This window comes from Polyergus mexicanus, unplaced genomic scaffold, assembly GCF_030449975.1.
Source record: "Polyergus mexicanus isolate NDT 795.1 unplaced genomic scaffold, iyPolMexi1.0 SCAF_2, whole genome shotgun sequence".
NCBI lineage: Eukaryota > Metazoa > Arthropoda > Insecta > Hymenoptera > Formicidae > Polyergus > Polyergus mexicanus.
Window position 1 is genome coordinate 6,423,258 of NW_027223322.1, and position 23,508 is coordinate 6,446,765.

Consider the following 23,508-nt stretch of genomic DNA (forward strand, 5'->3'; position numbering starts at 1 on the left):
CCATTTCCCACAATTTGGCAACTCTGCATCCTCAGCAGTGGTCTAGTTTCTATCGAAGCATTAATTTGCGATGTAAAGTCAAATTTAAATCGATGGAAATACAACTAATTGCTCATTTCACTCCTACTTCGATCTATAAGCTTTGTCGGAGTGGCAGCGAATTGATACAAAATTTAGTCGATGGAAAAGATTGAAAGTAGATAGTGCTAACCTTTATTTTTCATTATTTCGTGACCATCAATATATAATCGATATATAGTTTATATGTCGATGTAACAATTACCGTTCGTTCGTATTAATTATCAAAATGGAAAATAAGTGAGAAATTTGGTCAGAGATTATGTTGATTTACATTCATCTGAAATATCAATCGTCCTCGTTTCTATTCTATTTCCAATGGAAATAATACGTTAAATTCAATGCGCACCGAAACAGAATCAGATTGATGACTTCAGTGGAAATTGGAATCTCATTTATCTTATCGGTAAGTAAGCGAGCGAGTTGTATCGTTTTACATGGACGAAAGAAGTTTTGATATCTTATAATATAAAATATCATTTACATTCCACTAGAGATAGAAGCTTACTGAGTTTCAAAAGCTTCTTAATAAGACCTTATTTATTCAGCTTATATAATTCTTATAATTAATATTTTTAAATTAATATTACAAGGTAAATTATTAAATACAAGGTGAAGTATTGTAATGTAAAATAATATTATAAATTAAATTAATATTATAAATTTTTTCTTCAATCTTGCTCTGCCTTATACAAATCTTTTCATCTGATTACCATTAAGCCCGGATCTACAATAGGTGTAGTAAAAACCGCGTGCCATAAGAAATTAATCAATTACAGTCAAATGTGAGAAGAATAATCAATTATTATTGGTAAGTTTTTTACGGCTTAAGACTTATTACATCTATTGTAGATCCGGCCTAAAAATTTGTTAAAGAAAGAAAAGAAAAATGATGTTGATTTTATGACATCATAAAATTCCATAAGACCATCGGTCTCGTCGGCCTTTAATTTAACTTCATTTAATATTTTTTTTTTCTGGTACAATCGTAGACAGTTTTTTTTTATTATGTAAGGAATAATTATTTGAGTAATTTTTATTATACAGGATGTCCGACAAGTAAGTGGCCAAACAAAAGGTGGACGTAGATTGGGTCAAACTGAATCAAAAAGTCCTGAACTATTTTTATTTATAATGCTTAATAAAGGAATTATTATTGAGTAAAGTCTGGCCAATCAGTGCCAACCTTTAGCCGCGCGCATGTCGGTGAGCTGCGTGTCGTGAAATGTGCACCACCGCAACTACCAGGCACGCGGCTCACCGACATATGTCCGGCTAAAGGTCGGCGCTGATTGGCCAGACTTTACTCAATAATAACTCCTTTATTAAGTGTAATAAAAAAAATTAGCAAGTTAACTTATTAGTTCACACCGGCTGAAAGATTAGATATTTGTAGGCAAAATGAGAAGAGTATCGAGTATAGAATATACTCTGAATACTGAGTGTCTGAATACAGCTCATCATCAATGAGAAAATAAGAACAATTGCCCGGCAAACGAAAGATTTGGATTCGATTCCCGATTCAGCGATTTCATCTCGATATACATATTAGGTTATCTATGTCAATTGGCTGTCTGATAGAGAACTTCTAGGACTTTCGAAAGTTTCTTGCAATAGCAGCCAATCAGCACACGTTCAATACAAAGTTTATATCGTAGAAAATATGAAATATTCTCAACTTGTAAAATGAGAAAGAACATAACATAAGAAATACCTGGACGAAACAAATTGCCACGGTGTTGAAGATAAAGGGGAAAGAGAATTGAAAGTTCTAATGTAACGGATATGAACAACCAAGATGCAAAGAGCAGCAATTAATTGCACGGACTTTGGTCTATTGTAATATCTTAGGCCCGGTTCCACAATTTACTTTAACCAGAGTTTAACTCGTTAATGGAAGATTCATATTGTATCCGATGTTCGATGTACGATATTCGATTGGATACATTGGACATCAGACGTAATGCGAATTCTCCATTAATGAGTTAAACTTTGGTTAAAGTAAGTTGTGGAACTGGGCCTTAGCAGCATGAAGGAAGAGTGAGGTGAGTTATCTGCCTAGATTGGAAATGGTCACGAAAAAGTTCCGTATGTAGCCAGGTTTGCCAAATGGAATAACTTGGACCAATTCGTCGCCATCTTGAGTATTCGTACAGATATAGTGTTATGTTTAGTTGTATTAGTGATCAGTAAGTGTGTTGGATGACACACTACTTACTAATTACTACCACAATTAAATGTAACACTATACATATACGAATATTCAAGATGGCGATAAAATGATCTAAATTTCTAAATTATTCCATTTGGCAAACCTGGCCATATAGGGAACATTTTTCGTGACCAACTTTTTTCCTTTCTACACTATCGAGATAACTCTCCTTACTCTTCTTTCATGCTTAGCAGTTAAAATCATGTAAAATATTATACAATCAAGATGGCCACATCAAGATTTCCCCTTACTCCTCAGTCTTTATAACCCGCGCCCGAAAATGTATTTTGTGCTCTATCCAAATATTTCTTACATCCATAGGCGCGTCCATCTTAGAGGCCTCAGATTAAAGGCCATTGCACACAAAATTCCGTAAGGACATAATACGTAAGCGTAAGAAAATTGACCAATTCCAATCGAAGGCTTTCCATCAAAGTGGAAGGGGTACAGAGAGCCAAATTCTTAATTGGGATTGGTCGATTTGCTTACGCTTACATCTTATGTTCTTACGGAATTTTGTGTGTGATGGCGTTTAGGGCCGAAGCACAGACTTTGGCCCTTATAACCATAACTATAAGGAAATTAATTGGTCCATTTCTTTATGCATATGCTTATGGACCAATCAATTCCCTTATACTTATTGTTATGCGCTTATGCAAAAGTCTGTGATCCGGTCCTTAAGGTCTTCACACACAAAATTCCGTAAGGACGTAAGACATAAGCATAAGAAAATGGACCAATCCCAATCGAGTATTTGGCTCTCCGTAACCCTTCCACTTTTACGGAAAGCCCAATACTTGATTGGGATTGGTTAATTTTCTTATGCTTACGTTTTATGTCCTTTTGTGTGTGATGGCCTTAATGCGGCGTCTACAATAGAGATTTTAAGCCATAAGCCTTAAGAAATTGACCAATTACAGTCAAGTATAAGAAGAATACTCGACTGTGATTAGTCAATTTCTTAAGACTTAGGGCTTAAAATCTCTATTGTAGACGCCGCTTTAGCGTCTACTTCTACTTTCACGTCGCACGATATTACTTGACGTTAATCGAGACATTGCAACGATCACATTCCGTGAAATTATCCGCTGCCATCATCCGCTATCAACATGTTTACGAATATTTTCGTTGCACAAAAAAATAACGTGTGATTAATAGTAATTAATATAGTCTTTATTAGTATAGTGAGTAATATAGTATACATAACAAAAGCTTTTTTTGTTTCAAGACGTTCAAATAGATCATAATCCGTGAAATTATCCATTGCGATCATCTTAAAGGCTTCATCCTTTCAATAAACATTTCATTCCTCTCACTTTTTGTGCTTCAACCCCGCAGGGTTGCTCTCCGTCCAGGTATTTTTATCTTTGTTTTGTTTCTAAGCAATCTTAATGATCTTTAATCGACAGCATATATTTCTGCGATACGAAAGTGCAATTCGAAACGCGAATAAATTTTGCAAATTTTATAAACTATTCAATGTTTTTAGAATTTACTTTAAAAAATATCGACGAAAGTCCTCTTAGAAAGAATGCTAAGAATCCATTTTCATTAAAGAGAAAAGATAATAATTTGCTGCAGTTGTGCGACATTATTCTGCGGTATTATTATTGCAGCGGTAGACTAAATAAAGAAAAAAGCGACGTATATAAAATTTATAGCACTAATATACGAATAGTGTGCAATCTTTAATATCATAAAATAACTTCAGAATTATGACGCACGTTAAATATTTTTATAGAATATATTTTAATCGCACAATACAGAATATCATATGATCGAAATGTATCTTTACGCTCATATTTCCATTTCCCCTGGATGAAACCGAGTTGTAGCACAGTACGTTTTACATTCATGAATGACAAAGCGGTACAAAGCAGAGAACAAGTATTTTATCGATGATCGCGTAAAGCATAAACGAGTCAAAAGTTCGGACATTGTGTACTGTAATATTACATTGTTGTCAGCTTCTCCTCTAAACAATCTTCGTTGATTTAATCTAAATCATCACTTTATATATCTAAGAAAAAAAGAGTAGTAATTGTAATTTATTTACGTTATTTATGTATAAAAAACCCATATCTAATCGACATTTATATTTTTCCGAGATCTATATTTTCGAGTTTGTATTTCTCCAATATCGAATATTTTTCTATCTATGCGTCAAAACAAAATCAAACAGTGCGCGTATTCTACTTCAAATCTTTTTTGTGATTTTTATAGTTATTTATGTAATTTTATAATTTAACTATTTAACTATTTAACATATGGTATATATATAGGGGAAAGTAGGGTAAAACCGGGTATTTTTTTGGATTTTCTTTTAAAAAATGTGAGAGCAAAAAAAATTTTGCCAATCGTTAGTAATCTTTGATCAACCTTAAACTATCAGAAAATAAGGCTAGTTGTTGAAAAAAAAATTTTTGGTTACCAAGAATAACAAGATTTTGTGGAGAAGTCAAAATACTCGATTTTATCCTATTGATAGGGTCAAACCGGGTACCCATTTGAAAATATGCAAAACACCGTGTAATTATAAAATCTAGATTTATTTTAATCAAAATATAATATATAAAGATGTATTCTATTGACAAAAATCACAAATAAAGATATCCTCTTGTTCGCGATATTGCTGCAGGACTTCCTTATTTAACTTTTTAACTTTAGCAGTCTCAAAAAGCTTTTTTTTCAGTGGTTTCTTTTTCTGATCGTTAGTTTTTGTTTCCAACTGCTTTTTATAAAGACACGAAGTCAGAATAACAGTTCCTCCTCTTTTCATTATATGAGATGTGTAAATACCCGGTTTTGCCCCAACACAAGTAAAGTAACAAATACGGCGGTTGTATATTCCGGCGTACGAAGTGTCGATCAAAACTAATATGATATACTATCTAATATGTATAGAATGCAACTTACCGAAACAGATGTTCTATATAGAAAAAGTGCAGATGACTCAATTCTTGTCTTGATATCGATCTTTTTTTGACTTGTCAAATTTGGAACTTCTATTAAAAACGTAATATCGTGTGCACAGGAGCATAGTTTGTTTTAAAATAATAATGGCGCTATAGACATGGTATATCTAGACCGAGCGTTTGCCTTTATTTAAGGAGTGGGGGTAAAGATGCGCGTAGAAAAGGACATACTCTGTTTTGTGTCCTTTGCGTACTTTCTCGCTCGCACAGAGCATAGCGCTCTCTTTCGTCATGCTACGTGCGAGTGAGAGAAAACGCAAGGGGCACGAAACAGAGTATATCCTTTTCTACGTGCACCTCGGCTCCCACTCCTCAACACTCGATCTAGATATACTATAGATGGCGCTAATCTACAACTAATAATATAAGTTAGCCATAGATATAGATAGTAGCATTTATTACGAAAAAACAAGGGTACTCAGTTTGATTCGCCTAGATGGAATCAAACTGAGTACCCTTGTTTTTATGTATATATACCTTGTATATATATATATACAGGGTGTCCCATTTTAATCTCCTCAGACAAATATCTCAAAAACCAAGCCCGGAAGAGAAAAATGTTTCAGACAAAAGTTGTTTGGTTTCGAGGGGGCCATAAGATGGTGACAATGATTTGACCTTGGAAAATCATTTGAAGATCATGTGAAGCTCAACTTTAAAATCTTAAATGGAAACCCCCACTTTTTATTTAGTATTCTTGTAGCTGACATCGAGAGCTTTCCAAAACACTATAATAAAGTATTTTTTTATTAAGTACTTTTTGAGTTATTTTATATTTTAATCTGACATATTTTAATATAAAAAATTAAATATCTCGTAAAATATTTAGTTTTTGATAATCTTACCGTAATACTTCTATGTACAGAATAATGAGACAAATCAATTAGTATAAAAAAAAATTGTTTTTAAGAAAATTATTTACAATGTATTTTTTTAAACAATTATTTGTTTTTTTTGGCACTAATTAATTTGTCTCATTATTCTGTACATAAAAGTATTACGGTAAAATTATCGAAAACTGAATATTTTACGAAATATTTTATTTTTTATATCAAAATATGTCAGATTAAAATATAAAATAATTCAAAAAGTACTTAATGCAAAAATACTTTATTATAGTGTTTTGGAAAGCTCTCGAGGTAAGCTATAAGAATATGCAATAAAAAATAGGGGGTTTCATTTAAGATTTTAAAGTTGACCTTCACATGACCTTTAAATGATTTTCCAAGGTTAAACCAATAGTACCATCTTATGGCTCCCTTGAAACCAAACAACTCTTGTCTGAAACATTTTTCTCTTCTGGGCTTGGTTTTTGAAATATTTGCCTGAGGAGATTAAAATGGGACACACTGTATATATATATATATATATATATACATATTAGAGTTGCAACGAATATTAGGCAACTATTTGGTATTCTGCCTATTCGCAACATTTTTACTGTTCGGCTGAATTAGTCTATTATTCGGCCGAATACCGAATAGTTTTAAATGTAAAATTGAAAGGAAAAAGGATGCGTAGTCTTAACATACTCAAGTATCTAATTTATTTATTTATATATCTAATAAAATAAAAATAATTAAATAAAACACGTTTATTGTTACATAACGTATTTATGGGGGGAGGCGCGGTCGGGAGTGCCGAGGCCCATTGTATTGTTTTCGAATAATCTATGTTGAGTTGTCGAATATTTGGTTATTCGGCACATGAGCTTGTCTAATATTTAACCGAATATCGAATACCGAATATTAGGCAACGGTCATTAGGTTATGTGCTAAATAATCGAATATTCGGCGAATATTAGGGATGGTGTTAGCGCCAATTGCTCAATAGACTCTATTGGGCCCAACTCAATTTTTTAAAATGGCAACCCCCATTTTTTATTGCATATTCATATAGCTTACCACGAGAGTTTTTCAAAACATTATAATAAAGTATCTTTTCGTTAAGTATTTTTTCGAGTTATTTTATATCTTAATCTGTCATATTTTATATAAAATATAAAATATCTTGTAAAATATTTAGTTTTCGATAATCTTATCATAATGCTTTTATGTACAGCATAATGAGATGAATCAATTAGAGATGTAAAAAAACAAATAATTGCTTAAAAAAATACATTGTAAATAATTATGTACTTTTTTTTTAAAAACAATTATTTTTTTTATACCAATTGATTTATCTCATTATTCTGTACATAAAAGTATTACAGTGAGATTATTGAAAACTAAATATTTTACGAGATATTTTATTTTTTATATCAAAATATGTCAGATTAAGATATAAAATAACTGGGAAAATACTTGATAAAAAAATACTTTATTATAGTGGTTTAAAAACATCTCAACAAGAGCTACAAGAATATACGATAAAAAATGGGGAGATTTATTTAAGAAAATATCGATCACATTGACCTGGCCTTGAGAAGGTCACTCAATGTCAAGTCCATATTTTCATCATGTGATTTTTCAAACCATGCAACTTTTGTCTGAAATATTTTTCCGTATCTTCCATATTTTTCGAGATATTTACCTGCAGCATTTAAAATGGAATTAAATGGATTACTCTATATGGTATATGTATGTATAAATTTAAAAATCTAAAGAAAATTATATATATACTTGAAAATTGGAGAGTATACATGTCGTAGCCAGATTACATAATCCGCCGTTTTATAAAACATCTAGACATTTTATAAAGTGCGGCCACATTCTCAAATGGTTGAAAATGCAATATTGTACAATCTAGCTAAGAATTTTAATCTTTTCATAAAACACTAACATGCGACCCGCCACATTGTCAAACGCAACGATTTGTATATCGGTTTAGATTCTAGCTGGTTCATTTCAGTCATTTTATGAACTGTCTTTGTAGAACAGCCATTTATAGAAAATTAATAGGTAATTATGTATATTTCTAAAGAAAAAAAAGCTTGTGTAAACGCTTGTATTTATTACTTATTGTATTTATGATAAATGTTTGGATTAACTTACATATCACGGATTATTTTCATTTTTATATATATCGTAAAGAATACATTCCTAAGTAATACACGCTTTGAATTTTGTGACACTCTCTTCTGGTTCCAGAGATATGCGAGATTTTAAAGTATTGTGAAAATAACATTTGAAGAAAATGAGATTTAGCCCCAATCATGAACTTGAACTTGATATAGTTCAATTTTATTATAAAGTAAACGCGTGAACAGAAAACAATCCGTGATGTGTAAATTAATCCAAACATTTACCGTATTTATAAATACTTGTATTTATTACAATTAAGATTTTATAAAAGTAACATAAATAAAATTCTTGGAAATAATGTGTGAAAACAAATAATAGAAAGAAATATAAGCCTGAAAAAAATATAACAAAAAAAACATTTATTATGACTATTTTATCAAATGTAACATAAAGTAAGATTGATAAAAACGCGCCGTTCATAAAATTGAAATGAATCAGCCAGAATCTAAAATGATGTACAAATCGTTGCGTTTGACAATGTGGTGCGTCGTTTGCTAGCGTTATATAAAAAGATTAAAATTCTTAGCCAAATTGTAAAATATCTCATTTTCAACTATGATTTGAGAATGTGGCCGCACTTTATAAAATGTCTAGATGTTTTATAAAAGGAACGATTATGTAATCTGGCTACGACATACATACATATATACATATATATATATATATAAAAATAAAGTTATAAAATTAAAATAAATATATTAAAAAATTAAAATAAATTGTAAATAAAGTTATAAAATTAATATATATATATATATATATATATATATATATATATATATATATGTATATACAATATATTGCAATAACAACTTATTTATTAGAACCAATATCGTAGTCTAGTGTATTACGAGAATGAAAAAATATCACGTGCATCTGAAATAAAATAAAAAATCTGTAAATTTCCATATTCTTAATCTGCAATTTATAGGTGTAATTCAATCCTTTTTCATTAAGAACTTTTTGAATTACGAGTCTTTAGTTGCTCCTCGTAAAATGCGACAAAAATGGGAACGCAGTAATATTCAAAAGAGCCGAAACTAGCACGAAAAAAAAGAAAAATCTGTCCGTATATACATATATATATATATGTACGTATGTTGTGTTAACATCGGTGAGATGTACTTGGCCCCACCTCTCTTTTACGAAACTATCACCTACCTACCTGCGGAGATCATCTTTCCCGAGTAAAAGCCAAGACTCGTACAAGCGTGGGCACAGACAGCATCATGCGCTTGGTGAGTACGAAACCACTCATTCACTGATCAGCTTTTCTGCTCGTTCGCCAACTTTTCTCCAAATTTTTTCTTCTATCTCTTTCTCTTTCTAGTTATTATATTGTGTATCGATCTCTTTTTGTCTCCTTTTCACGATAGTGGATTACGTGCGGTTCAAAGTGACAGTGCGGCTCGAATAATATCGATCAAATGAGTGCAAAGTGATCAGCATTTTAAAAAATCCAACAATGTACAATATCATAAATATGCGTATATAGTGCGAATAAAAAGCATATATATATCTAATATCATAATAATTGATAATCGGGTATCTCTAGCTGGAATGCTGACGGAAGAACTCTGTAATGTGCGGGAAAGCTGTACCATGTGCATTGTTCTTCGCTTTACAAAGAGCGAAGCGTCTGTAATCGCGATAATACAAGTTTGATCAATAATTGTAAGATGATTATTTGACGAAATTACTTGACGATATAGTAATCTCTTTTTCTCACAACTCTAGTATTATCGCGTATCGATATACTCGTGAATTTCTACTTATGTTAGAGGAAACCTGCGATGAGCGTTTGACGGTGGCTACTTTCTTCTTCCATTATAAGGTACGTTTCGCGATTTCCAGATAGATCGTATCGCTCGCGCAGAAAAGGTGCTTCGATGGTTAACGGTTCCCGATGGGCTACTTGATGAATCATTGACCCGACGAAATCTCTCATTCAACCTGTCAATATAATATTTCCGGTAAATACTGGCTTCTCGCTCGGTTCAAAATGCGTACTAAAACGAAAATGTGGGCCGAATAACGTTAACGAGTTACGGGTTCATCATTTATGTGGCGCGCGCGATTTGGAAAATGACACATTCGGGGATTGATATATGAGTGTTACACTATATTTCTAATTGCACAGTTACAGTGTACGATGCAATATTTGATGTATTTGCGTAACTGATAATTATCGCAAATGTTACACAGTGAAATTGTACGCCCATTTATTATTTAATGATATGTTTGATTGATTGATGCACACACATATACATAATTAAATATTACGGCTTGAAAACTTTCTAAAATACCGTTTATCTTACTCTTAAAAGCAAAATTTAGCTATCGTTTAAACGATCGAGTAAAGATTCGCAATAAATGTCAATAAATGTTTACCTTACACGTGATTTTTGAAGCTTACAGCGGCGTCGATACAAAAATAACGAAAGTCTCGAGATATTAATTTAGAAAGAAGAAAGCAAATAAATGTCGCTTTAATTTATAGTCGCTGATTCGGATAAAAGGTAGAGAGACCATTCCTGCTGGTCTCTCCACGATTCGCCTGTCGGAGTCCTCTTTACGCTCGCGGCAATTTACCGTGAAGTGTGCTAAGCTCATTATGAATCGTATTAATGAATCGACGCGCTCTGCTGAAGTTGCTGGACTGTCAGTAGATCAATTTCTATTCTTCGCTCGAATCTCCGAGATGCAACACGCGAGCATCATAAATATGCACTCCTAACGACCCAGTTGTCATGTAGTACGGTCGTGTGTGCCGTTAATTAAGGTCGAAATCAGAGTTTCGCAGACGGATCTAAGCTAGCGAGGATCGATACGCGAATTAATCCGATAACGATCGAGATTGATTGAGCATTGTGGAAAAAACTTTGTATAAAAAAAAAAAAACGATAGAGAAATTTCTCTAATCGAAAGATTATCGTCGTTGTAGTCTAGATGCATACGATATTTGCTCTCTCTTACAAGGTCGATTTAATGTACCAGAAAGAAGATTAAATACTGCACAATGTGCGTTGCAAGAACTAAACTTTTCATTTGAGATTGGCACAGAGCGGGGCGGAGAAAACGATATGTTGCTCTAAAAACGATCTAATCGGAACGAGGATCTGATGGATCTGATGTAAAAAGTATCGTTGAATTCGGGCGACTCATGACGCAAGCGCGTAATGATGTGGCCTCCATTTTCACTTCGAATCATTTTTCGATCAATTCTTCCGACTGTCGTAATAACGGTAAGAAAAGATATCTTCGAGAAACTTTATTCGAAATCCTACGTCTCTTAATGCATGGTCACGTCGACGAGATGTTTCTGGTGGACGATTTCGAGAGAAAGTAATTATTAGGGATCGATGACACGAAAAGATGGGTGTGACGATGGATGTACTCACCGCGAGACGATGAGTTCGATGACCCACGAAAGTAGATGGCATCTTTTTCGAGCGCCGCGGGAAGAAAGTTCTTCTCCTTTTTTTCTTCTCCTTCCTCTTCATTCCAATGGCGATCCATTCCGAGAGATAAAAACCGGACCTGTGCCTGTGGTAAAAAAGAAGCCCCGTATTACACGGGCCAGGTAGTTCTTACGAAACGGTCGCCGACAATGCCAATCTCGTAAGGAGGAAACTTGTGTTCGGATTGAGTACAACCACGTAATACAACAGCAACCGGAGAAGGTTCCCGCCCGTGTGCCTCTTCGCGTTGAAGGAGTTCATTTCGTAACTGATGCATTCCGATCGATCCGCGGCCAGATCGTCCATCCGGTTAGAAAACGCGCGCCGTAACATTTACGACTTCCTTAACAATCGCGAAGAAGAAGCAAGCAGCTTCGCGGTCCGTTGGATCGACGATTTTTCGCGTCGAAAGTGGAAAGCCCCTTGGCATCCTTTCCGAACTTTTCTCTCATCGGCCTCGTAGACCTCTCGTCCGACATCATGTACTCCAACGTCGGAACAATCATTGTTTAATCGGCTCCCACGCTTCGAATTTTTCATGCTTGCCTTCATCGTTCAAGCTTCTACCTCGATGACTTTTCACGTCTGAACCTTTATCGCGGACAGGTTTCGATCACTGTCGACGTGATATGTTAGAGATACTTTTTGACATCGTCTTCCGAGACCAGCGATCGGAATTTCTAGCCACAATATCTAAATAAAGCTACATAAAAGATTTTAAAAGAATTCGAATCAATTGTCGACTTCGATAGATTGAGAAATAATATGTCCGGCCGAAATAAATGATTTTGATCAACGGGGACAGACGGTTCTTCGACGGAGATCCTCGATCTCTCGAAACTTTCACTCTAAACTTGCAATACGATACGGTGTTTTGCATGGTGTATTCGGTTTTAATTGCATTCAAACGCATCAGTTTATCTTTCCTCGCTGAATTTGTGCGTTATTCAACGCCAAGGACTCGTTGTATAATCGAAACGTACTTGGCGACAAAATACACTTGCTGGTGAAGTGCACTTTCACGCGTCTTCCATTTCCGCGTTTCTGTACACGAAATCCGAAATCTACACGATATCACGATACAACTAGTGGAAAGTTCGTCATTTGGGAAAATAAATAACGCGAAATGAGTCTTGTTAATTAATCGCGTAATTTTTCTCCGGAAAGAATAAATTTTTAATTTTTTTAAGTGGTTTCTCTCTTTCTCTCTCTTACTCTATCTATCTATCTCTTATCTTTTATCTAGCTTTAATTATTTTTGCTTTCGATTCCAATTGATCAAACAATTTGTAATTGAAATAAGTAACCTAACACCCATATTTGCTTGTATGTTTTTCATCTCATTCCTAATTTTATTTAATAAGAGCCTTTGGATGATTTTTTTTTTTTTATAGAAATTGGTTGCACTTGGCAGAGAAAACTGATTGTTACTCTCGTTGTCGATTGTACTATTGTTGTCTCCACTGAATATGATTATTAGATGTGAAATCGCTAAGCGATCAAATTTAATGGAAGTATATTCTCGAATCTAACCAATTAGCTTCGAGTAGTACGAGTATTATAGATCCTAACAGTTTTCTACGCTCATTACAATACCTCGCTCATTATTTGTCTAAATTGATCTCGAGATAATGCATATTTTTATATAGGAAACCGTAATGACCGTAATTGAGATAATTTAGCGATAAGCATACTTAAGCCAACGTTTTTCAAATCTTTCATGACTTAAATGCAGGTTTAAACAAACTTTGTATTATATTGGGAATCGATTCCTCTCCGGAATAAAGATTTTCAGAACGATCTCTAACATTAAGTTTCTTTACAAGCAATTTTCAAATGAATCGATTCGATTTAAAAGAGCTTATAATAATTTTGCAATATCGCATTTTAATTATTTATTTTTAACGTAAATTTATTATGCGAGATATAATGTTTAATAATAAGTCATGGTATTAGTTTGTTCATTCGCATCGATATCAGACATAGAAAAATCTCACATTGATTGAAAAATCTGCATTATATTGAAATTAACGTCGAGAGAGAATTGTAGGATATCTCATAATTTATATATTTGTATATATATAAAATTAATATATAAATTTATACGAACGCGTTTGTTTGCCTACTTTCAATCGATCTAAACTCTAAAATCTACTTCAGTCCGTAATTTACGACAAAATTCAAAATGGAGATTTATTTATAATTTCCTACAGCGTATTTTAATATGTACATGTATCTCGAGACGCAGCTTATTACGTGTGTGTCTCGCTTCCTCAAATATTTTTTTCATTACACGGCATGCAAAATTAGAAATAGAATTTTGCGTGTGTCCCGAATTTTTTTTTTACCGCGAATTATCGCTTAAGATCAGGAAGTTTCGCTGTCACTTCGCGTTAACGGCGACGAAAGAAATGCCGTTGGGCGTGTTACTTCGTTCGGCTGATGTTGCGTCAAGTCGATTCATAATCCGGCACACAAAAGGCCGAGCCTGTCGAGCTTGTAACGATGTTTCTTTCATGCTCATCACGCTGGTAAGAGTCGGGTAAAGCAAGTTCACGAGCGGTGCGCATCCTCGACATACTCTGCCGAGTGAAAGTGCCGCCACATCAGCTCTCGCAGTTTCTTCTTCCTCATCTTCTGCTTCCTCTACGTGCCAGCAGCAATATTGTGTTATGCGCAGGCCGGATCAATGTGACGAGTTCTCTCACGCTGTTTCCCCACTCGCGGTCGCGCGGCGTGAACCTGACTCCATGGTCGGTTTCATCTCTCCTTGTTTTCTTTCTCTCTCTTTCTTCGATTAACGCGACAAGTTTCTCAATAATCGTTGTCACATTTTGTCATATATAGATTCTGACCGGTAGCAAGTACCGTAAACTATGACTACTGTACGATATACGATATGTAGGTATATGTGATATCTTATTTAAAGAAATTAATTGGAATTTAAATTAAACAATTTCAATTCTGTTTATATATTATTAAAGCTTTATCTTTCTCATATTTTAATATTAATTTTATGTATTGTATATAATTTTTTTCTTAATACGAGATCTATAAGATCTCTTAGCATCTGTTAATGATTAATTTTACATTTTTTGTAAACTATTATGCTTTTTCAGATAATATAGAAAGCATCTGGAAAATGATTATAATAATAAAGGTTGATAAAAAAAAGTACAAGAAAAGGAATAACAATTTTTCATAGTTTGTTTTACAAGTTTCTCACAAAATTTTGATATAGCCATTTGAAAGCCGGAATTATGTTCAGCGCGAAAAAAAAAACATTACGGAAAATGATTATTCTCTCTTTTTGTTTGGAAAAAAAAAAAAAATTCTTTGTTGAATTGTAATTGGAGCTGGACTGTCTCACAAGGAAACGTATCCAAGTGTTACACTCCGATTTTTTTCAAATTCGACACAAAGAACTACCAAAAATATTTGATCCGTATTTATTCATTTGTGCCCATAAGCAATTTTACGGGTAGTTGTTATCCCTTCAATATTCAACCCTCTACCATTATAAGTACAACAAAAATGCATAAGGAACAAAATTTAATGCAAGATTATTGATGCAATATTAAAGAAAAATGTATGTATGCTGTGTGTGTTAATAACATCCCGGACAGCACAAGGATGTCCTTAGGACGTCCAAAGGGCATCCAGGACATATATGTAGGATATCCTCAGGATATCCCATTGTAATCCTCAGATCTCCTCTGGATGTCCTGAGGAAGAGTAAATGATAGCCGTATATTAACCTCTGGAGAATCCAGGGAGATCCTGTGGAACATCCTATAGATTTTTATAGGATATGTTAGGGATATTTTTCGTATGTTTCAAGGAGCAAATTTTAAAATTTAAATATAAATTAAAATTATGTTTTGTTATTTACTGCCAATATTAAAAATCTATTAAAAATAGTTCACCGTTCTTTAATATTTGAGGCTTTCGTGCTGTACATGAATATCTTACCATAGGTTTGGCTCCCGGGTTTGAGTTGTGTAATATTTTCTAAACAATCCAATATCTGAATTCCCTGTGTTGGGATTGCATCAGAAATTGAACTGATAGAAAATAATTACATTTGTAATTTCCTGTCAGTTGCTCTTTGCAAGCTTTATATAATTCTCATGACCAAATCTCAAATACGAGTTCGCGTGTCGCATAGCGGTAAACAAACGAACTAACGGTTGAATATTATTGTTTATAAAGCTTTTGGAATGTTGCGAACAGTAACATTTCTCATGAAATATTAAATAAATAATAATTTTGGATATATAAAAATGTGCGCATCAAATTCAATTATTAATATTAAACGAAATTAACGTTAACAATTAATTGCACATATATATGTCCTCTGGAAATCCAAAAGACATCCAATGTAATAGACAGGGCAGATATATCCTACAGACATCCAGGGGTTATCCAGTGGATATTTATAGGACATTAATACTTATTATAATACTTAAGATTTCTAAATTATATAAAATAGCCGACACAACTAAAAATAATTATATATGCATATTAAACTTTTATAAATATATTTATAATAATATCTTAAAATATCCTACAAATGTCCTGAACCGTCCTGGACATATTCAGGATGATCCTGAGGATGTTTTGTGCTGTCTGGGATATGTAATGAGCAACTCAAAAATTCTTTATATCTTAAGCCATACTTCAATTAAATAAAGCACTTCAATTTTTTTTCAATCTTGTTGCCGATTTGTTTAAACCGTTTATTGTTTGAATAATTTAAAACACTGTACTTTACAAATTTAATGCCATATTTTAGAATCATTTACCCGAATAACTCTTATAATATATGGTCACTATACTGTATTTTTTCAACTTTTTTGCTGATTTGTTTCAACATTTTATTATTTAAACAAATAATTTTGCAAATCTTACTTTATATTCATAATTAGCGATTCAAAAAACTTTTACATCTTGCATTAAATTTTGTTTCTCATGAATTTCTGTTGCACTTATAATGGTAGAGGGTTAAATATTGAAGGGGTATTGACTACCCGTAAAACTGTTTGTGGGCACAAATGAAAAAATACGGGTCAAATATTTTTGATAGTTCTACATTTGTGCTAAATTTGAAAAAAATCGGAGTGTAACACTTGGATAGGTTACCTTGTCAGTCTGATTATTGTCGTGGGGCAATTAACTTTGACAGATGTTAATTTGTCGCTATGTATTTCATTGCGGGGCTTTCGATTTATTCTAAACATTCGTCGACAGTTTTGTGTCGCGCGCTACATATTTTTAAAAAATTTATGTCTGACAAAACAATCGATCTGATACTCGTCGGTTATGAAATTTTGGCCTCGCAAATTTTTTGTTAATTAAAATTCATTAAGATCTCTATTACAAGCGATATTTTAATAATGTAAGCTAAAATATAATTTCAACTTTAATAACACGCGCGAATGTAATAAACGCGAGAGAAGAGAAAAGAGAGAGAGAGAGAGAGATCTGAGATTTTATATGCAATATATTCTATCGTGCATTAGTAATATCAAACCAACGATTCAACCATTCTGTTAGGCGCGGTGAAACTCTCACGGCGCACTCTCTGCGCTAGAAAATGACGGGTCAAAAGTTCACAACGCAGAAAAAAAACATTTGCAGTATAGTTTAAGATTCGCGATAGCCAAAGATGAAACGGATTTTTTTAACAACCAGTCGGGGGATATTCATACTCGTCTTCCGCCACGCAACTTTTCTTCCCCTAGCGCGCGTGCATATTTATGCGACTCTCGACTTCTGTGAGAGTTTTGTGGCTGATTAATTTGCGAGTCCGCGATTATTATGCAAATAATTACTTAACGCGCGTCGTGTCTATAAATCCATGCGACGCGGTGACACATGTCAAGCGCGACGATTGTGTCGGCCCGGCGAGTTTCGATGGTGAAACCGACCGCGTCAAACCTGCAACAAGGCGAATCAGTTCCAGCCGCATCCGGGCCATTATTATTAAGTGGTAAGACACCTGCGAGTCATAGAGCGCGTTCCTCCCGTTTGTGTACGGCTGAAGATTAATGGAGCGCTGTGGACCAAATGGGAGGAGGACGCCCGTACGAATTTAGAAAGTTGCCGAAGTGTCTAGAGCCCAACTTGCTCGCGAGATACATGCCGTATCTCATTTTTACCGCCGGCGATTTCGCCAAAATTTATAATCGCGAAGGAGGAACTTGGCGAATTTTTACACGAAGTCTCGCGTTCATTCGCTTCAATCGTACCCGAACAAACGAAAGACTTTACGAATGCTCTTACGTTTCCCCATAGGAATACTCTAAGGTCTCGTTCCTGGGAAATTTACAGCGAACCAATTAACCATTAGATGAGATCGACCGAGAGGAAGGGAGCTGAAGACGCTCGGAACAGTTTTATAAGGCAGATGCGCGCGCTAAACGCGGCGATTCTCCCGTTTTATTATGTGCAAATTACAGGGATAGTTTACAAACACGCATCTCTAACGCTTTCCTTTTGCCAGCAAAAGCGTTGGCACTTAAGCGCGGACTCTCGTTGTGCGAAGAATACATAATTCGATGATGTACGCTCGCTCGCATCGTTGACCCCCCCCCCCCTCCACCCCCCTCCCTCCGCCCGGCGTGTCGTTCCGTTGTCTTTTCACTGGGTGTAACTTTCTTTACAAATGTCAAAGGTCCTCACTTAACGCAGCACAGTTGACGCTTTTCTTAATTTTTTTTCCATTTTTTTTTTGTCTACATTCTTGAGAACGCTTAGCATTCTCGCCAGAAATTTTCTTCGATTTTTCTTTCTTCACGGGACTTATGGTTGACAGTACGTCAATAATTTATCTCTCGCGACGCGTATGCGAATGCATCGTACCGGGGCTCTCATCGTAGCGATTTGACGAAGCGGGGTGAAAGTTCAAAGCCTGTAATAGCTTCTGGCGGGTAGCTCGTAACCTTTCCAAGGCGTAGTCGTTTGTGTTGTCTGTGAATGGATTACATTTACGATTTTTGTTGGAATAATTTTCGCACGATGGATCGTGCAAATCCTCACCTAGGATGATATCCAAATACGCTGTTTAAATAAGGAATCATTAAGCAGTGTCATTCACGCTACTCGTCACGAATCAGTATGAAAATGAAAGAAGTGAGACGCAGCTATTAATCGAAGATGGCACTTTTCAAAATCGTCCGTAATTATTCGAGATGATGCGAAGACGGATAGTTTTAGATGTCAAAGTCAAAGATTCGATTTTTGTTTATAGATTAATAGTAAAAAGAAATGATTCGCTATTGATGAAGAAACAATATCGCCCGGATATATTAATGTCTATTTTAATTCCTATAATTTCAGAAAGCGAAAGAATAAAAAAAAAAAAAAATTATCGATTATTTTTAATAAATCATTTTTTTTACCTAGTTTGATAAAAAATTTAATATCGCAAAAATGTAATATTCTTAAAATAAAGCAAAAATATTTTTCTACAAATCAATAATTTTTGAAATTTGACAGAAGTTGAAATCAAACATAACGCGCGAATATTAAAGAGATTAAGGATTTACAAAAGTCTTCAACCTCGATTATATGCGGCGATGTAACAAAGCTTTGATACATCAAAGAGTTTCTCTCTATTTAAATACCAAAGTTTATTCCCAAGAAGCGCGCACACGCTGTGCGCATACGTATAGTAATTAAAGATACACGCTACGTATAGTAATTAAAGATACATGCTTCTAATTGCATTTGGTTTTAAGAGGAACGTAATGGAATCCCTGCCAAATTCTCGCTTTTACCTCTTCTTTTCTCGATCGATACTCGTTTTTTCGTAGTTTGACGAACGATTATGTTTGACAATGCTTTGTCACGTGGAGCAATATTGCCAGTATTATTAAAAAAAATATGTATTTTTGTATTTAATAATAATAACGGAGAAAAATAATATTTAGCCTACACAAAAAACGGTTAATAAATAGCTTAAAACCTATCGAGAGCTTATTGAACCTGCTACACGCTCCTTAACTTTCCGAGAACATGTCTGCACATTTAATTATGCGCGCGCGTGTCTCTTCGGCGATGTCAGTTTATGTGTAATTACATAAAGCATGCAAACTATTGGTCTCGCTCACACGACTCGAAAGCTATAGGTAGACACGTATTTACTGTGTTTTTAGGAGGAGAAAATCGCCTAAGGGGCTCTCTTCTACTCATAACGGGACTAACAGGAGATAGACCGAACGGACAAACTTTAGCTTTCGATCTCTCTCGAATCAATACAGTAAAACCCAATCATATATACATGTCTATTCTTATCGTAGATAATCTTATACTTTCGACGGTTCATTTTTTCCTAGGCAACTTTATCCTCCTCGATAATTCGAATTTTTGGGCACAAACTTTGCTATAACAATTTCGCTTTATTTTGCAGCAAAGAATATTGAGTGCGTTCAGGAGATAACCGTTGCACAACTGTTGAGCATCGTCTTGTCAACATTGGACGTTGATTTGTTGGTTCTAGAAGCGAGAACCAATCACATTCGATTGCAGTTGTGCAACCATTGTGTCTCCTGAATACAGTCATTGTTTTCTAATCATATCAATCATTGTAACATAATTTATATAACGCAATATTGTTTTAATATATATTTGTTATAACTTTGCAGATAGCCGTAACAATTCTGCTAGCAGTAGTCTGCTTAAATCTAGTTAGGTCTCAGAAATCTGAGATCTCAGACAAGAGCCTCGATATTCCACCCGCTCCAGTAAAACTCGACAAGAATTTGCGACAAGCATTGCTGAAGGCGTTGACGGAACTGGAAGCCGAGTCCGCGGAGCAGCGAAAGGACGATGACGAGAAATCGCTTATCACGACCATCGAAAAGAGCTTCGACGACGTGGTCAAGAAGAATCTAAATACAAATATCGGCGTGATACCGAAAGCCTCTTTTTCGTTCAACGGTTTCCCGGGAGATGAGGAAATTCCCAACGAGGAGAAGCTGCAGAATTCAAGTTTTCTTGAGTCGAAGAAATACGTTACTCCAAATCCGTCGGCGATGGTCATAGAAAAGGCTAGTCATGATGATGCTAGAAGTTTCCACGTGCATAATGTGATTGTACCGGACAAGAATCCGGACAAGAATCCATCAACTTACTTGCCGCGAAGCGAGTCCAAGATAGATTTGTTGGAAACGAGAAGTCTGAAGAACTCCGCGAGCTCATCCTCGGTCAACAGAGTCGAAAGTGTGACGCTGAAGCCGATCACGCAATTGTCCGGAAGCTTAACCCAAAGCGCCAGCAATGGGATTGCGAGCGGTAATGCGCTGGTTCCGCCGAAACCAACTGCATCTAGTCCAACTGTTACGCCCAAAGATAACGTCACCTTGTTGTCCTCCGTCGTTAATAAAGAAAAATCTCCAGCAGAAGAAGTGAAAATCTTTCAGGCGCCTTTGGTGGCAGCCTTCACGGTACAACAGGACGAACTCGGTGTTCCAAAAAGCGTTGTACCGATTTACAGACAATCGGGTGACGGACAAGCTCTGACTCTTCAAGAACAATTGGACTTTAAGCAAAAACTATTGGAGCAGCAGTTGGCAGAACTACAACAGCAGCAGATTCAGCAGACCCAGTTTCTCATTAAACAACGTCAGCTCTACGAGCAGCAGTTAAGACAGAAACAGCAGCAACTGTACTTGCAGGAACAAGCTAGAATCAAACAACTGGAAGAGCAAGCCAAGATTAAGCAACTAGAGGAGCATCGCTTGAAGCAGCTGGAGGAGCAGAGAATTTATCGTTTGCATCAGCACAATCATTTCCCTTTGCAGAAACAGCACATTTTCCAACAGACGAATATATTGCCGCACCAGCCATCTCTGGAGTCTGCTGTTCATTTTCAGCCAAGTGTGTCCTTAGAAGTTCCCAGCGCCGCCGCGCCACCGTTATTCCGTACAAACTATCAGGAGCAGCTGCAATTCCAACAGTTTCGTCAACAATCTCAGCAACCTCAGCAACCTCAACAACCTCAGCAACCTCAGCAACAGCGATTGCACCAGAACTTCGTCTCGTTTTCTACCGACTTTCAACCACCCGTAGCTCCGGCCACCAGATTCAACAGACAGGAGGCTTTCAACGCGATTGGCAATTTCGGTTTCAACCTGCAAACAGACAACAAGCAACCATCACCGTCGAGGAACGCATTTAACTTGATCGCGCCAACGAGGAATCCAAATACGTTTATTTACAATCCTTACACGCAATTCAGGCAAATCCCGACGAGAGGCCAACAGACACCCGCCAAGCAAATTCAGCGTTTGCTCTATCAGTCGGGAGTCGTCGGTGAGTTGGGCAACGTGCAAGGCCCAGGTGCTGAAGATCTCAACATCGTGTCCAAAGTGTTGGCGTTGAATGTCGGTGCGTTACCCAACAAGAATTATCAATTCGCGAGTAATCGCGGTAAATTAGGCAGCGCGTGAAAGTAGACAATCATAATCGATATAAGACTTCGACGAGTCGTGTAAATTACTACAGGACGATATTAGTAAGATGAAATCAAGCTCTCTCTCTCTCTCTATCCTTCTATCCTGTTCTTCTCTTTTGTCCTTTATCATTCCATTTTTATCATATCCTTTCCTTATCGATATTCTCTAATTTCTCAAAGGCTCTCTTTGATTCCGACATAGGCACGCACGCACACGCACGCACACACACACACATATTAAAATACAAATCAGTTATATACATATTATATATATATATATATATATATGCACATACTACAATAAGGAATGCTTATTCATGGCTCGCGAGAGAACGCAGGATGACTTGGTAAGTTCAATAGCATACAAATCATGACGATAGTAACCTTGAATACCAGCATCTCCGAGTGAAATCGAATCGATTGCCCCCTCGGTTACCTCCTGCGAGATTTTACTCTCCTGCGTCGTTTCAACGGCCGATACTCGTGAAACAAACTCACTCCGGGAGGGAATCGGTATATAATAAGGGAACTGCCGTTTCCTTAACAAACGTAATGATATTAATTACAATTGTATTACAATTGTATTTTAAACAAGGAATTGTCATTAATAGCGCGGCCTTCCCGAGTTTGGATTACGCAAGTTCGCATTTAGTTGCAACACAGACACTCTGTACATAGTTGTGCGACTCCATCTTCACTTCCTTGTATCTATTCCTTTTGTGGCAGCGCTTTCCTCTACTCCATTCTTGATAGAATAGCGTTCACGCGATCGGGCACCCGACTTCATCGACAATCGTACAAGAACACGCTCAATAGAAAAAAAAAAAACACGTAATCGTAAAATGTAAATTTAATAATCGTAGAAATAAGTTTATATTTTAACAGGGAAAATTAGTTCTTATATCTTATAAAGGACATATGAAGGAAAGAAGGCAAAGTTTCTCACACCAATGGCGTTATCGCCGTCTATTTGGATTTGATTATGATTTCGTTACCGAACATGTGGCGTAAAACTTAAAACTTGCAAAGTTGTTCAAATCTTTTAAATTTCATCATTAAAAATAACTTCTTATATATCTTTTATGTCAGATTCGTAATAAAATGTGTACATTTAAGAGGATTATTTATACTTTATGATAAAATATATACATTTATCTATCTATTTGACCACTTTTCTAGTTATATTTCTATCGAAAAATGTCAGACCCAAAATTAAGGACCAAAACTCTACTGCTGATTAGTACGTTTTACAATTTGTATCGTAGTCTGTGTATGTATATTGTTCACATTAGCCTTAATACGG

General features: G+C 35.3%; 1 protein-coding gene across 1 annotated transcript; it reads left to right on the forward strand.

Annotated features, from left to right (window-relative positions):
• The first annotated feature begins 9,411 nt into the window (after nt 1–9,411).
• Nucleotides 9,412–23,206, forward strand: LOC138941918 (alpha-protein kinase 1). Its single transcript, XM_070311874.1, has 2 exons — nt 9,412–9,523; nt 20,395–23,206. The coding sequence occupies exons 1-2, from the start codon at nt 9,515–9,517 to the stop codon at nt 22,198–22,200; spliced, it is 1,815 nt and encodes a 604-aa protein (XP_070167975.1). The 5' UTR covers nt 9,412–9,514; the 3' UTR covers nt 22,201–23,206.
• Nucleotides 23,207–23,508: the final 302 nt, after the last annotated feature.